This window comes from Protopterus annectens, chromosome 2.part2, assembly GCF_019279795.1.
Source record: "Protopterus annectens isolate FY-2018-M chromosome 2.part2, PAN1.0, whole genome shotgun sequence".
NCBI lineage: Eukaryota > Metazoa > Chordata > Ceratodontiformes > Protopteridae > Protopterus > Protopterus annectens.
This window is the reverse complement of record NC_056730.1, coordinates 516,155,250-516,172,884: the sequence shown is the minus strand read 5'-3', so window position 1 is coordinate 516,172,884 and position 17,635 is coordinate 516,155,250. Positions and strand designations below refer to the sequence as shown.

General features: G+C 40.3%; 1 protein-coding gene across 1 annotated transcript in view; it reads right to left on the bottom strand.

Moving 5' to 3' along the window:
- LOC122795687 (meiosis 1 associated protein) overlaps positions 1–17,635 on the bottom strand; it is a 1,351,776-nt gene that overhangs the window by 536,617 nt on the left and 797,524 nt on the right. Inside the window, exon 6 of the mRNA XM_044063982.1 lies at positions 1,089–1,248. Coding sequence (XP_043919917.1) covers positions 1,089–1,248 — 160 coding nt within the window. The remainder of the gene's footprint in view (positions 1–1,088; positions 1,249–17,635) is intronic.

Here is a 17,635-nt window from a genome sequence, read left to right as displayed (position 1 = left end):
TGTGTTTCTGCCTCGGAGGTCTACTTTGTTTGGGTATGTTTCTGTTGAGGACCTCCACATATGTGGGTGTGTGTTGTATAGGTGTGAGTGGTGTTTGAAATGTAGTGATTGTGTTGACAGCCTTCTCAGTGCCAGATATACTAGTTTGTGAGGGAGAGAGCATGGACTCTAGGTTCCTAATGTAATTGCATCTCTTGTGAGTTGTTCCTAGGTGAATGAAAAGTAGCTTCTGCCACTATACAAAAGTATAAAAGATTTTTGTTACACCGCAGTTTAGCAAAGTACTTTTCTCTTTCCTTAGCAGAACATTCAGTTGTAAGCAAGTGCATACATCATTGTATGTGTGTGCATGCATGTGTATGTGTAGATCTGTATGTTAGGCTGAGGTTGTTTCTCAGCCTTGCTGGTAGCTGGGCAGTGGTAGCACCATTAAATTGCTGTGAGCAGTTCTTGCAATGCAGTTATAGCTGTGAGCAGTTCTTTTATTCACTAGTGGACATGCACATACTTAACAACTAACTATTCCACTAAGGAAAGACAAAATATACTTTGATAGACTATGGTTTATCCGAAAAATGGTGAGCCAACAAACCAAGTACAATGAATCTCTTTAAAGTGCACTGCTGTATAATAGCCATCTGTCAGGGACTAAGAAATTTTCTGATACAGTTGGGGTTATAGCAACCATTTAAACAGCTATAAAATGTGAACAACATGTAAGTTTCTATTTTGTTTGTGCATATAATGACAGCATAAAGAACACAAAATTAACATTTAACTGAGACAATCTGTTTTTGTTGTAAGTAAGTTTATGTTTTGTATCCAGATGAAGGCTTTGTTTACTAGTGAAAACATATTTGGGATGGAAGATCAAGTTCTGATGCTCAAAGATTCCAATGATTTTGCTGCATAAATATGTTAGCAATAAGATAAAATGTTTCCTGAGTTCTGGCAATCAATAAAGGTGCAAAATTTGGACACCTTATAAAATGATTTTATTTAATATCACACAATATTACTCAAGCATCACAAAATTTGTTTTTATTTGCATAGAAAAAAGCATATATTTAAAAATCAGAATCACTGACCTAATAACTCTGAGTTTGTACTGAGGTACAGATGAAGCAGCTGTAACCTTGCTAGAGATATGGAAATCTTTAATGTTCTCAGTCTTCACCGTGATGTCAGCTGTACCAGGAAGCAATGCTGGGCTAAGAAGTCTCTCCTGCATATCACACTTTAGGCACACTATAAAGCAAACCCAAACAAAAAATCCTGATATTTGTTCTTTTGGGTAAAACTGTAAACTGTATTCTCATGAGAGCATATAGCAAAACTATATAGCAAAACTGTATGTAAAATAAATGTTAAATGTAAAATATATATTAATACTAAGAAGACATTAAATTTATCAGTCTTCAAAATTAATTTTAGGTGATACAAACAAAACTGCAATGCATCTGAACAAGCAAAATATTTTAGGATTGCACCAATATCTATGTTAGCTAAATTGTTTAAAAAAGATTTTACTTCTGTTTCATTGACTAGTCTTAAGTTAATAAGTCAACAGCTCTCATTTGCAAGACAACAATGTAAAAAGAAGCCATGTGCTAACACTGATAGGCAAAATGTCTGTCCCTCTTTTAGTGTGATAGCTAATGTGTAAACATTAATTTTTATTCCTTAAAAAGGTTCAGAAATATATATAAACATAAAGACTCATTAAAATGTAGAAAACAAATAATTTTACATTTCATAAGACTGTAAAAAGAACACTGAATTGCTATTTGTATTTTATGTAACTTGAACATCTATATCACCACCATTTATTTAGAAACTTTGACAATGAACCCCAGAAAATGTTTGTCAAATGGAAAGTATAAATTAGTTTAGAACAAAAGGATCACTACTGCACTTGCTGTAGAAGCAAGATAGAAACAAATTTCAATAGTTACTTTTCATGAACTAGAAACAATTATACAGTTTGCTCCATGTGACAGTATTTTTGTGTGCGACTTAATATGCATCACTTTTCATGCTGTTTGTTTTCATTGCTAGCATAAGAGCACAGGTTATACCGCATGTTAAATAGATCAAAGTCAGGCCATTTGCAAGAGGAACCATGTAACCAAGTCTACATGCAGACATTTAATAAAAGTAGAGGATCACAGTACAAACAGTGTGAGGTAATAATAACTTGTTTACAATTATCCTTGACCAGGCCATAATGTTGCATATAACAAGTTTTAAACACTTATTCTGATTTATGAGTTTTACACTCACATTGTGCTTGAAGACTTCAGATGAAGGAAGGTTGAACCAAAAGCAGTCTCCCAGCATCACATGAACATAAAACCTACCAATCCAAATGCAGAAACTACATGGATTTTTTTTACTTTTTATATTCATGACTATGCAGTTTATTACTTTTTATTTTTGTTATACCCATGATCATGCAGTTTATTTATTCATCTTTACTAGTGTTATAGGCTAAGTAATTACATTTTATAGTAACAGCATTATCAATGTATTTGTGTCTTTACTTAGCCTGCAGCAAAAAACACATGTATACACACATACGCATACACACACACACACACACACACACACACACACACACACACACACACACACACACACACAGTTATTGTAAAGACAGTATACAGTGTACATGTTTTATTATCAATACTCTATGTGCATCATCAGGTTGTTTGTCACCACTCCATACATTTTGTCATCTCTCAGATTCATCAAAGCCTCTAGTCTAGCTGTACCTTAGCATCACTTAAGAAAACTAACAAATGAAACTACATGCACTACATACAACAAAAATATATATATAATCGAAGATGCAATCCTTCGAATGTGTCTTGATAGAACTTGAAAACACAAAACAGCAAAATAGCGACACAGCATATAAGTGATTTCTTTCCCTGGGAAAGAATTTGCTTGGCCGCCTCCATTACTTTGCCGTTTTCCTCACTGTAGTGTGATCTCCGAGTTGGTATATTTAAGTAGGGGGGTGTGGGGGTGTAGGGGGTGAAGCCCTACACTTTATGTAATGTTTTTAAGTTTTTATTTTTATTTATTTATTTATTTATTTATTTTTGTGGAATAGCGATTTTTTTTCCCTGGGAAAAAAATTGCTGTTCCAAGTGTTTGGGATTGCAAGCTTTCTCTTACATGGGATCAATAAATCAGCGTTCGTATTTTTAAGCGTTCACTGATTTAATATAGACCCTACAGAGCAAGCCTTCCCTTACATTAATTAAAAAAGATTAAACTAATAAACTTTAAATTAAAACCAAACTGCAACCCTCCAATCAGAAACTTTATAAGCTACTGAATGTTAAACTAAAACACAAAATTAATCAAAAATATAACAGATAAAAAGAAAAATAGATAATACAATCCTCATAATTATATGAAGAAACTACTTCAAAACTACCAAAGATATTAATTTGTCAATAAAATTAAGTAGAGAGTGTTATGACTTCATGACTGAACTACTTGACCTTAAGCACATTCAAACCAGCAGTAAAAGAAGTTATGTGCTCACCATAACGTTCCATGTTATTTGTCCCTGATCTCACCTTCCATCTTGTTGGTTGGGTTTGGAGCCGAGGCCGCATTCTAAAGCTCAAGAGCTTCCACTGGCTCGAGGCTAGACCCTATCCCAACATCCCTAGTGAGATTTACCCAGATCTCGTTTGAGATAACCCAAAACACTAGACTATGATATGCAAATATAGATAAACATTTCTATAACCTATACATATATATATATATATATATATATATATATATATATATATATATATATACATATAACACACCAGTTCAGTAGTAGAAGGACTCTTAGTCTGCCCAACTCATAAGGCAGGAAGGCAATCAAGGCCTATATAGCCAAAAGATGGATAATTCCTCTCGATCATCCAGGAGGGGGAAGGAGGATAGGATGCAAGAAGGAAGGCGAGATCAAAGACAACAAACATGGAACGTTATGGTGAGTACATAACTTCTTTATGTTATGTTGTCCCCATCTCACCTTCCTTCTTGTTGGTTGGGACTGCGTCCCCAGCACCTTCTTCTTGGGTGGCTCAATGGAATAGACTCTTCAGGACCGTGGAACCAAAGGATGCCCTTTTCTGGGAGGCCACATCCACTTTGTAATGAGTGATGAAAGTATGGGGGTTAACCCACGTAGCTGCTGCACAAATTGAGTCTAAAGGCAGTCTGGGTTGAAATGCAGTAGAGGTAGACAAGGCCCTAGTTGAGTGTCCTTGAATTTTTCCTGGCAGCTGTTTGTTCTGTGAGTTATAGATGTAAGTTATGGTGTCTGAAAGCCATTTTGATAAAGTTACTTCTGAGACTGAAGTTCCCTTTCTGTTTTTTGCAAAGGATACAAACAATTGGTTAGATTTTCTGAATTCCTGTGTCCTGTGCAAGTAAATAACTGTCTATGAACATCCAGTTGGTGGAGTTTATACTATGCCTTGTTGCCATGAACCGTGAAGAATACAGGTAGTTCTATTGATTGATTCAGATTGGATTCTGAGCAAACTTTTGGTAGGAAGGAGGGGTTGGTTTTGACAGAAACCCTATCTTTGTGAAAAATTAAATAAGGGGGATGAATTGATAGAGCTTGTAATTCTGATACCCTCCTAGCTGAGGTAATGGCAGTCAAGAAAATAGTTTTCCAAGTCAAGAATTTTAGACAACAAGTATTAGCCAGCTTGAACGGAGGAAGAATCAAGGCAGCTAGGACTAAATTTAGATCCCAAGGAGTGGGTGGATCTTTTATTGGCAGTCTCAAGATGATAGTACCTTTTAGAAAAGCTTTGCATAGCCTGTGGGACATAACGTTGGAACCCATTTCTCCCACATGCAAGTTGGAAATAGCAGCCAGCTGAACTCAGATAGTTGCTGCTGCTGCACCTTGGTTAAAGGTTTCAGCGAGAAATTTGAGGATCTTTGAAATAGGTGCAGTAAAAGGATCACTACTATTTTTGGCTGCCCAACAAGAGAACCGCTTCCATTTGCTAGTATAAAGTTTTCTTGTTGAGGATTTGTGAGAGAAAATTAAAATATGTTGTACTGCAGAGGAGATGTCAGGAAGCCTGGCTAAGACAGGAAGTGAAGCAACCAAGCTGTCAGCTTGAGGGTCTGTAAGGAAGGATGTAGCATGACCAACTGATGCACTAGTAGATCTGAAACTGGGTCTAGGATCCAAGGCTACTCCTGAAGATGGGGCCATAGTAACCGGAGCCAGATTTGATGAGGCCAGTAAGGGGCAATGAGTATTAGTTTGCAACCCAACAATTTTGCTTTCTGAAGAACCTTGGGTATTAGAGGGAATGGGGGAAAGGCATACAGAAGTTCCGGGGGTCAATAGTGAACAAGTGCATCCCTGGGTGACTGCCCCAGTGGGGGGCCTAGGGCGAAGTAGCTGCTGCATTTGGTATTGATGGAGGTGGCAAAAAGGTCACAGTAAGGCTGGCCGCACTTGTGAAAAATCTGATTTGCAATATCCTGCTTCAGGGACCACTCATGAGGCATAAGGATAGCCCTGCTTAGCCTGCCCGCTATCATGCTGGATTTCCCTGGAATGTGCATTGCAATCAGAAAGCATTGGGAAGACATTGCCCACTGCCATACTCTTAGATCCTCTTAACACAAGGGGTAGGAGCTGGTTCTGCCTTGCTTGTTGATGTACCACACTACAGACATGTTGTCCGTCTGAACTGCAATCATCCCCATGGTTAGAGAGTTCCATAGTGCTTACAATGCCAGAAGCATGCTCTTATCTCTAGGACGTTGATGTGCAAGTGGTACTTGTGTTGTTGCTAAGTCCCATGAACAGCTTGTCCTAGATAATGCCCCCCCCATCCTATCTGGGAAGTGTCTGTGGTCACTGTGGCCACTGGTTGGGGAAGGATGAATGGTCTGCCTATCATCAGCTGCGTGGACTAAAGCCACCATTTTAGGTCCTTCTTGCAGGTCTCCATGATGAGAATTTCATGTGGCATGGGTAGATCTTGCATGGACCATTGAGCAAATAGAAGCCACTGTAATAGTCTCATGTGAAAGCGCGCCAAGGGAACTAGTGTTATTGCTGCCACCATTGAGCCCAGGACTTTGAGAACAAATCTCGCTTGAGTCTTCTTCCTCTCGATTAAGATTGTTACCTGGTGTCGAATGGTCGACAAACTCTCCTGAGGCAATTTTTCTATTATGTCTTTGGTATCTAAATCTGCCCCTATAAATGTAATATATTGACAGGGCAACAAGGCAGACTTTTCATAGTTTATAGTGATGCCTAGCTGTAAGCAGAGGTGGATTGTGGTGTCCCCTGCCTCGGTTAGTCGATGCTCGGTGGTGGCGGTAAGAAGCGAGTTGTCTAGATATGGAAACACCCGGAATCCTAGACACCTCAGATGAGCCATGACTACTGCCATGCATTTGGTGAACACCCTAGGGGATGTGGTGAGGCCAAAGGGCAGAGCTCTGAACTGGTAGTGACTGGCTTCCAGCCGGAAGTGTAGAAATCTCCTGGATCGCCTGTCCATCTTGATATGGTAGTATGCATCCTGGAGATCAATGGAGCACATCCAATTGTACTTTCCCAGAAAGGGAAGTATAAACTGCAGTGTCACCATCCGGAACTTTGTCTTCTTGACAGACTTGTTGAGCCTGCTGAGATCCAGAATGGGCCTCCCAGTCCCCTGTTTTCTTTGGTACTAAAAAGAACCTTGAGCAAGTTCTGGATCCGATTTGGTTTGTGGGGACTTCTTGGATAACTTGTTTTTTTTTTTTTGCAACCTTTGAGCTTCTAGAGTTGCTTGTTCCCTTAGATTGGGTGGCACATCTGGGATGGATTTTTGTTTTCTGGGGAGAGGTGGTATGGAGAAAGGAATACTGTATCCCTGGATAATACCGACTGTACCCATGTGTCTTTTGTGATACTTCGCCAGGTTTCTGGGTACAGTGACAATCTGCCCCCGACTGCCTCCAGAGGTGGACAGGCGGGCCTCCTTTCAGAAGTGCTGGAAGGGCCTACCAGAGAATGTATCTCTGTTTCCCTGACTCTGTGGACCCCCTCTGCCACAAGGGTGGTGTCTCCCATTATTATTCCCCCCTCTGCCCTTGGGGGAAAAATCACCACATGCGTCATCAAAGCTCCCTAGGATTTCCGGAACCATATTTTCCACCTTTTTGACCTTTGGGAGAAGGTCTAGTAGGCACGGAAAAACGTACTACCATGGCAATGAGAGTCTTGCCATCCTGCTCGCACCTGGTAAGAGTCTCTTCTACCTTGGGCCCAAACAATGACCAGCCATCAAAAGGGGTGTTGGTAAAGGAGGACTTGAAGGGCTCTGTAAACTGACAAAGCCGTATCCAGGAATGTCTCCATAGGGCGACTCCTATGCCTGATGCCCTGCTCACTCCATGAGCTGCATAGGAAATAAGCTGCATGGAGGAGTTAACTACAGAAGATAAGGTCGCAAGCTGAGAAGCAGTTCTATCTGTAGCTCCTGCAGCTGTAGGATCCTGTAGGGTATCTCCTAGCACTTTCAGGGGATCCCGCTGGAGACAGGTGAAATAGGATAAATAATTCAGTGACCTAAGGGTAAAGGCTGCTGAAGAAAAGACATGATTTCTATATCTGTCCATCATGCAGGACTCCTTGTTCAGCGGATGGACAGAAGAAGAGGTTTCTGCTAATTCTTTCTTTGTGGCTGCCGCAACCACCATAGCATCAACTGGCATGGCCTTAGTTAGGAAAGTTTTGTCATCCAGTGCAGTGATAAACTTATTGGGCCTCCATGGGACTGGTAACATCAATTCTGGAGAGCTTCACGTCTTTTGACTTACTACCCCTAGGCGGAGACACCCAAGAGGTGGAGGGTCGGGAACTGAAAGCGTCCAGGTACCCGTCTTCAGAAGGGTAAAGGGATTTCCAGCCACCCCTCTACTTAAGGATTTCAGGGATGTCTGAAAAAGAGACATCCTCAGAGGGTGACCGTGGGGACCCTTCTGAGTCCTCCAAGTCCGTGTCCGATGTCAAGGACTCAGGGGAGTCCAACTGCTTACTCTTGCAAGCCCTCTTCCAAGGGACCTCCTCCGGGGGTGCTCTGGAGAGATATCGGAAGAGGAGCGGCACCCAAAAGGGTGTCCTGGGGCATTGGTTCCCTACACTTGGGGAGAAGGGGTAGTTTGGAGGTAGACACTGGCCCGGACGGGTAAGGAGGAGCTAGAGCCAAGGGTGGAGCAGTCTGAGGGGACAGCACACTCCTCATCACCTTGAAGGTACCACGATCCCAGCCCGATAAGGTCTCTGACTCTGAAGAGGCCGGAGATCTCCTCCAAACTGAGAGTGATGGCTCAGAGGCCGATGTAGGTGCCGAACTCACCTGTACCGACGCTCCGAGTGGGAGAGTAGGATCCAACAAGGGTTCGATCTCGCTCTCCCCCCAGAGCTGACAAGGGAGCATTGGCCCCCCGATCCCTCAAGAAAAGGTGGTATCGAAGGGATCAGAGCAGATGTCAGATCCGAGAGACCCAGTGGTCTTTGGATCCAACGGTTCCACCACAATGACCTCCATGTGCTCCAGCTCTGAGCTTGGGTGAGTCGAAGGAGGAATCGATGACAGGTTAGGTTGGATGGTTGGCTCCACTTCCATATGGGCTGGGCTCGATAAAATCTTTGCCAAGGCTGGTGTCCTGAGAAGCCTCTTCACCACCCTCTCCACATCATCATCATCCGAAAGGCTGCAGGATGATCAAGAGGAATGGGTGGACAATTGGTGACTGCCTGCCACAGACTGGAGAAGCGGAGTCTGTGGCATGGAATGCACTGGTTCCAAGAGGGGGACCTAGACCTTTTATAGCTCCTAGACAGTTCCGAAGATACTTATGGAATTGAATGTGATAAAGCCTTGTCAGACCCGATAGGTATTAGCTCCAATGAACTAGACGGTTTGTCTTTGCCCTTCAATGGTTCTGAGACCGGAGCCGATGAAGATTTCAATTTGGGGGTTTGTCTGATTTTCTTGCCTGAGTCCCTTCCTTAGACACCTCAAATGGCCCTTTCAACAATCCTCTCAGAATAAGCTTGTTCTTGCACTCCTGCAGGACTCTAGAGCTAAAACCATAACAAATGGAACAAGAGTCCTGCAGGTAAACAGCGCCCAAACAATAGACGCAGCTGGTATGACCATCAGTAAGAGACATCTTTTGGGTGCGGGAATCACATTTCTTGAATCCAGAAGGCTTGGATTCTTTAGCAACTTCTTTGGACATATTTACCACAAAACACAACAGGATCACAACAAGATAGTAAAATAGAAAATATAGGGATACACCAGACAAAAAACAGCAAAAAGTTTTGTTTTTGTTTTTTTAAGGGGAAAGAAATGGAAGGAGGAGAGTTTCTAAGTAAAACGGCTAGCTCCTAGAAGAAAGGAATAAGGGAGAGCCCTCTGACTAAAACAGGCTGAAGGGTAGAACGAATCCTCTAGCTCAAATGGATTCATAAGATAGAAAGGGAGATGGTAGGCCTGAAAGAAAAGGAAAATGATGGCCTCAACAACAAACTGCAAGTAAACAAGCGATAGAGAGAGGGATAGACCCACAACAGATTCTACTAAGCTATATGAAAAAAACTGTGCTATCAAAAGGTAATTTTTATGAGAAATTACAAAGAAAATAATTCAACTTAGCCTGAGCCAGTCGTCAGCAATCCTGAAGCTTCAAGCGGCAAATGAGTTCTGGATAACTCTCGCTAGGCATGTTGGGATAGGGTCTAGCCTTGAGCCAGTGGAAGTTCTCAAGCTTTAGAATGCAGTTGAGTCAGAGCCAAGGATTGACTCTGAACCCAACCAACAAGAAGGAAGGTGAGATAGGGACAAGATAAGAACATCCGGGACAAAGTCCCGGATGAGAGGCCACCAGTCCATGGATGGATGGAAAGGGCTATGGAAACCAGAAAAGTTCAAATGAAGTTTGGCTGAAGTAATGGCTAGTAATGGCTAGATAATAATTGATAAGAAAGAGAGATCGGAGTTTCCGTGGAACTACTGGGCATCATTAAAAAAAAAAGGTAAGAAATCTAGAACCATGAATGGGGCTATGAGGATCATATCCATACCCACAGGTTGCTGACAAATGAATCTCCTACTTCAGATCATCAGATGTTTCATCTATCACACATCAGGCCATCACATCTCTCTCTCTCTCTCACACACACACACACACACACACACACACACACACACACACACACACACAAGTTGTGATAAAAAAATGTATCTGGTACAATATGTAGATGTGTTATGTCTATTTGCAGTCTTAGTGTGCCATCAAAAGTTTATCTACATTCTTGCACATCAGTGGTTAATCTGCATCCATGGCACATCTTCAAAACTATTATAATTCCTCTAAACCTTCCATATGTATTACAGGTGAAGACTCCTCCATGAGGGCTATACCAGGTCACAGTATAAGGCTGATGCCTTGAATAGTTTGGCCAAGGCTGTCACCCATGCTACTGACCATCTCAAACATGGGATAACAGTGCCATCACCACCACACTGACTTGAGTTGATACCAGTCTGACATTCTTAGCCGATGGGAGGCAGATGGAGCAGTCACCACCCCAGTAATTTAAGTATGCTATCTTTTAAGTAAACAAATAACTGGCTAAAGCATGCCACCTTCCAATACCACCCTATGCCTTATTTATGTCTTTAAACCCTGCAAAGATGGAAAGGAACAGAGATATGTAGAAGAGCAGATGTAGAAAACCTACAAGAGAGCCAGGGTAAGCATTTCTGCTGCTGTGAAAGATTTCTCTGTTTCTGTACTAACAGTTGTAGCCATTACAAATAAATATGTATAAATTGTATAAAGCAGTACCACATTTGTCAGTCCTAGTATACATTAATGGATTTAATATGACTGTGCAAGGTTAGAATTTTGCTTTTGCATGGCTTCCCACAATGAGGTCTCTGTCCACTGAGATTGTTAGGATGGCTATAGTGTCAATTCCCTACCCCCCACAAAAAAACATTCTGTTGTCATGGCAGTGGATATTTTATTGCAGTAATATTAATACACTACTACAAGGTCTATATATGTAACAGTTGTAACTACTCTCTTTGAAACTCCAATTATCTCCTTTCAGACCTTTCTTTACTCTTGCTATCTGTGAGAGATCCTTCTCTAAACGTGATCTAACTTGCTGGAATCCTCTACCTGAACCCATCATGTTGGCAGATAAGCTGGTCTCATTTAAGAAGTCACTCCAGTTCCACTTGCTTGAGTAAAATATAAGCATTTCCTTCAGCGATACTAACACCTCCCCAAGCTACCTCCTCTCCTCCCCTATACACTTTTATTCTATTTTCATCTTTACCCTTCTGCATTCCTCCCCTTATGTTAAAATATTAGGAATCCCTCACCCACTTTTTCCCCATCCTTTCTATATTTTCTTTAAGAGGATAGGAATACTGCAGTTCTGATAAGTACTTAACATGAAGAAGTTCTTGATTATGTATGTGGCTGTTTTATTATTATATTAATCCATGCTTTTTGTGATTATCTCATGCCTGTGGCATTACAAACAAACTCTCCTGAATGGATCACTCTGCACATTTATAAGTATATATCTTTTACACTAAATACTGAGTTTTAGACTTTTACGTTCTTTCTGTACGTAATGCTTTTTGTAAAGTTTGCTACTGCAATGACACTGTTTCTAAAATGTACTTCAGCATTTATTGTTCTGTTTTTGATGGGTGTGTCTTTGGCCTCCTTGGCCCATTTCATGGCTGAAAATGGTCTTCAGACCAATCCGCTTACCTGCTTAAATGAAAGTTATGTTCTTACCATAATGATAAAGCTGTGTTGTCTGCTTCCATCCTTCCTCAACAGGTGAGTTATTGAAATTGACTAGGATTTGACTTCAACCACTCTGAAACTCTGGATCCAGTGCTCAGGCTCCTCCCCTTACCCATAACCCCCTGGAAGGAGAGAATTATCTCAGATCAAGTTTGTCTCTGTACTGGTGTAAAGGAAATCACTCTCAGACATATAAAACCAAATAGCTCATAGAATGAAACAGTTGCCAAACATAAGGCTTGAAGAGTACACGATCACGCCAAGGTAGCTACAAGCAGTCACTCAAGGAGTCACGGAAACATTCAAGGATGGGGGAAGGATGGGGTAAGTTGAAGAAGGATGGAAGCAGACAACACAGATCTATTATCATGTTAAGTACATAAGTTTATTATCTGATGTTGTCTCTTCCATACACTCCTCAATGGATGGAATAGCCTTCCTAGTCATTAATACATTAGGAAGGTCTCATGGAAGATCAATGAAAGAAATAAGACTGCAGAAGGTCAATAAAACCCAAAAAGTCAGAAGTTTGATAAAACACATGAACACAGTAATTAGGACTGTCCATAGAGATTCATGCGATATAACAAAAATAAACAGGATATATTACCATGCGGCTAAATTAATAACTGATAAAGTTCTACCGCAAGAATACAAGGTAGTGAGGGAGAGAAAGGGGAGAACTCAAATACCATCATGCAAGTATCGAATAGAGGAAATTATAAAGCAACTAAGACAAGAAATGTCAGTGTTAGAAGAGTATAGAAGAGGGAACAGATAAAAACACTTACAAAGACAGACGTGATTAAAGCAATGTGCAGTATTAGAACAGATCCGGATCTATCATGCACTTTTGCAAATAACAAACTAAAAATCTCAGCACATGCGGAAAAACTTTGAAGATATGCATATAAATATAAAGGAAAAGTATAAAATAAGCAATTTATTGATGACCCAAAAAAGTTTTATAGAGAATTGGGAAACAAGGTAAAAGAAATTGAAAGACCACCAAAAAAGAAGAACTAGATCACATTTTGGAGAAGGATCTATTAGGATCCTGTGGAACATAACAAAGATGCTAAATGGACATAAGAAGTAAAAGAATAAGATGTTTAAAGGTACAGAATATGAAATGGGATGAAGTAACAGCCAAAGAGATTGAAACAAAGTTAAGAAAAGCCTCTAATTGGAAAACCCCAGGCCCAGGTGCAGTACCTAACTTCTGGTTAAAAGTATTAACATCTTTGCACGAATATTTAGTCATGAGTAAGAACTATTTATACGCGTACCCTGAATAGACACCAACAGGAAAAACAAAGCTTCTACTTAAGAGTGAACGTGCAAGTTACCCTAAAAATTATAGACCAATAACTTGCCTTCCGATGATGTATAAACTATACACTGGAATTGATGCCAACAGAGTTTATAGTCATTTAGAAGAAAACTCAAGTATGGCAATAGAACAAAAGGGCAATAAAAGAAAGTCATATGGAATAAAGGCTCATTTGTTGTTAAATAAAGTCACAGTGGAAAACTGTAAAAAGGGGAAGAATTTAAGTATGGCATGGATTGACTACAAAAAAGCATTTGATAGTATCCCACATTTATGGATAAAAGAGTGCTTAAAAATAAATAAGTTAACATCCTACACTGATCAACTACATTACACTGACCATAAAACAGTGGCACACCATTGTGCAATTAAGCCATGATAAAGGACAGATTATTATTCCAGGGATAAAAATTCAAAGGGCGATATTCCAGGGTGACTCTCTGTCACCGCTGCTATTCTGCCTTGCCCCTAATCCATTAAACTGTTAACAGCTTAGACCATAGCTATACTTTGACTCCTAGAAAACAACAAAGTGTAAAGACTTCTCATCTTCTCTTTGTCAATGATTTAAAATTGTATAGCTCATCATATGAGGAACTGTAAGCACAATTGCAAGTTGGCAAAACGTTTTCATATATAAGAATGTAATTTGGTCTTGATAAATGTGCAAAAGCAACCTTTGAAGGAGGAAAACTGAAGCACTAAGAAAAAAAGAAGTTATGTACTCACCATAACGTTCCATGTTTGTTGTCCTTGATCTCTCCTTCCTTCTTGCTGTTTGGGTTTGGAGCCGACCCTCGGCTCCAACTCTGTGTATACTGTAGCTCAGGAGCTTTTACTGGCTCAAGGCTAGCCCCTATTCCAGCATGCCTAGCAGTAGTTCCCAGATCTTGTTTGTGATAACCCAGTACTAAACTATACAATTAGAAAAGAGGTATACTCTATTTTTCATCAGAGGACACCTACATATAAAGGTTTAACCCATCCATAAGAGTAAGAAGGGGAGACTAGGACTAACCAAAAGGTATGGTAAAAAAGGAAACCCAGCCAGTATAGCCAATAAAACAATGGATTCCTCTTGATCCTCCAGGAAGGGGGAAGGAGGGTGGGACACAAGAAGGACAACAAACATGGAACGTTATGGTGAGTACATAACTTCTTTATGTTATGTTGTCCATATTTCACCATCATTCTTGCTGTTTGGGACAGCATCCCCAGCACCTGATTCTTGGGTGGCTCACTAGAAAAAACTCTTCAGGACCGTAGAACCAAAGGATGCCCTGTTCTGGGAGGCCACATCTACTTTGTAATGAGTGATAAAGGTATGGGAATTAGCCCATGTAGCTGCCGCACAGATCGAATCCAAAGGCAGTCTGGCTTGAAAAACAATAGAGGTAGCCAAGGCCCTTGTTGACTGTCCTTTAATTTTTCCTGGAAGTTATTGTTTACGCAAAACATAGACATGTTTATAGTGTCTGAAAGCCACTTAGATAAAGTCACCTTTGAGACTGCACAACCTTTTTCATTGTCCGCAAAGGATATGAATAAGAAGTTATGTACCTACCATAACGTTCCATGTTAATTGTCTTCATCTCGCCTTCTTTCTTGCTGTTTGGGTTCGAAGCGGATCCTCGGCTCTGACTCGGCCATCTTCAATAGCTCGAGAGCTGTTTACTGGCTCAAGGCTACCCCTTATCCCATAATGCCTAGCGATAGCTGCCCAGATCTCATTTGAAATAGCTAAACCAGACATAAGAGAAAAACAGTTATCAAAAAACTGGTTGTTCCATTGCAGGTCAGTCACACATGGTGTGTGTGTGTGTGTGTGTGTGTGTGTGTGTGTGTGTGTGTGTGTGTGTGTCTAAAACTGCAAAATCATGCATGTATAGCTGTCTTTCTGTTTCACTATTCAGTATTCAGTTCTTATTAAAACAGAAGGTAAGCACTTTTGCAGAGTAACCTCTTCATCACACCATAGTGATTTGAGGTTTAGTGCTGCTTATGCTAAGTCAGCTTGCATTGTTAATAGCACAACAGGTTGTGTACTTTCTTTTTGATAGAAGGTTGTTAATCAGTATGCACATTAGTGTTTATGGTAAATGGAGCGTAGGAAATAGCTGTATCATTGGAATTGCTGCAGGCGCAGGCTCCCTCCATTCGACCATTTGATTTTGTGAGGGGGCGGACTTAGAAGCTTAGAGCTGAACTATACCTCCCAACTGTAAGAATGAATACATTTTGCTTCTTATTTTGGTTTGTTCCTCATAAAATTGTGTGGTTTTCTGCAAATCATTTTTAGGTTAAGTCACTAAACAATGACACACTGAGTTTCAGACTTCATAACCCTTCAGAAAATGCATGCTAAGTAAGACCTGTTGTTCTATCAACTGTCTCAGTTTATATACAAATTTTTAGTATGTTTCCCAATATATTTGGCCCTTGTCAGATTTATTTTATTTTAACAGGTTGAGAAGAGGCTTGGAAATATAAATTGCTTAGAATTAGCGCAAGGCAGCAAACCTCTTAACTGTAATAATCCCTCCAAAAAATAGCAATTTGGAAAAAATGGGGTTTGTTTTACAATTAAGAAATAACTGTATTATATTAGAGTTATAGATTACTTAGAATACATGTAGATTATTATATTTTGTCAACTGCTCAAGTTAGCAGTAAATATTAAAGTGTCCCTCTTTGACAGGTTTTTTCATAAAATTGTGGGTTTTTGGCAAATTAGTGACAAATCATTAAAGACTGAAGTTAGAAAATAATGACAGAAGACATTTGAGTTTCATCATTCACCCATTTCAAAAATTCATATCTGCAAGACCTATTCAAAATGTCCTTATTTTTGGGCTGTTGTCCTTCTTTGTATATGGCTTTGTCCAGATTTCTTGCTCTGAGGTTGAGGTATGACAAATGTCAGGGTCATCAAGTCAGCCATAGAGACAGATGTGTCAAAGCAAGGCAAGGAGAAGTTATGCAGTGTAAATGTGTGCGTATCCCCCATCAAACAGGTACACACAAACTAGCTTTCATCTGTTTCTGTTGTTGCCATGTAGAGAATTTAACTAGATAATGTATAAGCCTTGGGTATTGAAATGCATATGACAGTATTTGTAATAAAGGACAGATTACATTTTTTTAAGAAAACTCATACACTTTGGAGACTTCCAGTCATCTCTGCAGGCTTTACCATAAACTAAACAGAATGCCAATCATGTGGTCCATAACCAGTAAGCCTTGTATAATCCGCTCTTGTTATCTTTTCTTATTTCTTTTTTTTTTTTTCATTTTTTCATGTTTTCCTATTTCCTATGAAACAAGTAGATAGTTGTCAGGGGTCTTTTTGGATAAGGCTTTGATTTGAAGTCACCAGCCGCCACTGTCCAAGCATTCTAATATCTAGAATAATTTAGGAAGACCTGGCCAGAAGAATAACAATAAAAGAATACTCAGCCAGTGAAAAAAGGAACTCCTCTCAATCCACTAGGACAGGGGACAGAGGGAGGAATGCAAGAAAGAAGGCGAGATGAAGACAACTAACATGGAACGTTATGGTAGGTACATAACTTCTTAATGTTAAGCTGTCTATCTCGCCTTCATTCTGGCTGTTTGGGACAGTGTCCCTAGTACCTAACACCCTGGGTGGCTCAGTGGAACAGACTCTTCAGAACAGTGGAACCAAAGTCAGCTCTGCTCCAGGAGACCATATCCACCTTGTAATGAGAGATAAAGGTATGAGGGTTTGCCCATGTGGCAGCTGCACAGATGGAATCCATGGGCAACCTAGACTGAAAGGCTATGGAGGTGGCTAATGCCCTAGTAGAATAACCTTTCAGTTTAATTGGTAACTCTTTGTTCCTTAACTGATAAATAAAAGTAATAGTGTGGGACAACCATCTGGATAAGGTCACCTCGGAAACTGGGAGACCTTGTTTGTTTAAGGCATAAGAAAGAAATAATTGGTCTGACTTTCTTATTTCTTTACATCTGTGCAGGTAAAAATGCAATTGTCTATGAACATCCAGTTGGTGAAGTTTGTACTCTGCCTTGTTGCTATGATTTGGGAAGAACACAGGGAGATCTATAGATTGGCTTAAATTATTTTCTGAGCAGACTTTAGGAAGAAATGAAGGATTAGTCCTCAGAGCAACTCTGTCCTTGTGAAACACCAGGTAGAGAGGACGAACACATAGTGCCTGGAGTTCTGAGACACGCCTAGCTGAAGTGATAGCTACCAGAAAGAGTGTCTTCCAAGATAGAAACTTGATGGAGAAGGAAGCTGCTGGTTCAAAAGGGGGCAGAATTAAAGAAGTTAGGGCTAAATTAAGGTCCCAAGGGGGAGGAGGATCTCTCACTGGAGGTCTAAGAAGAGATGTACCTCTCAGAAAAGCTTTACAG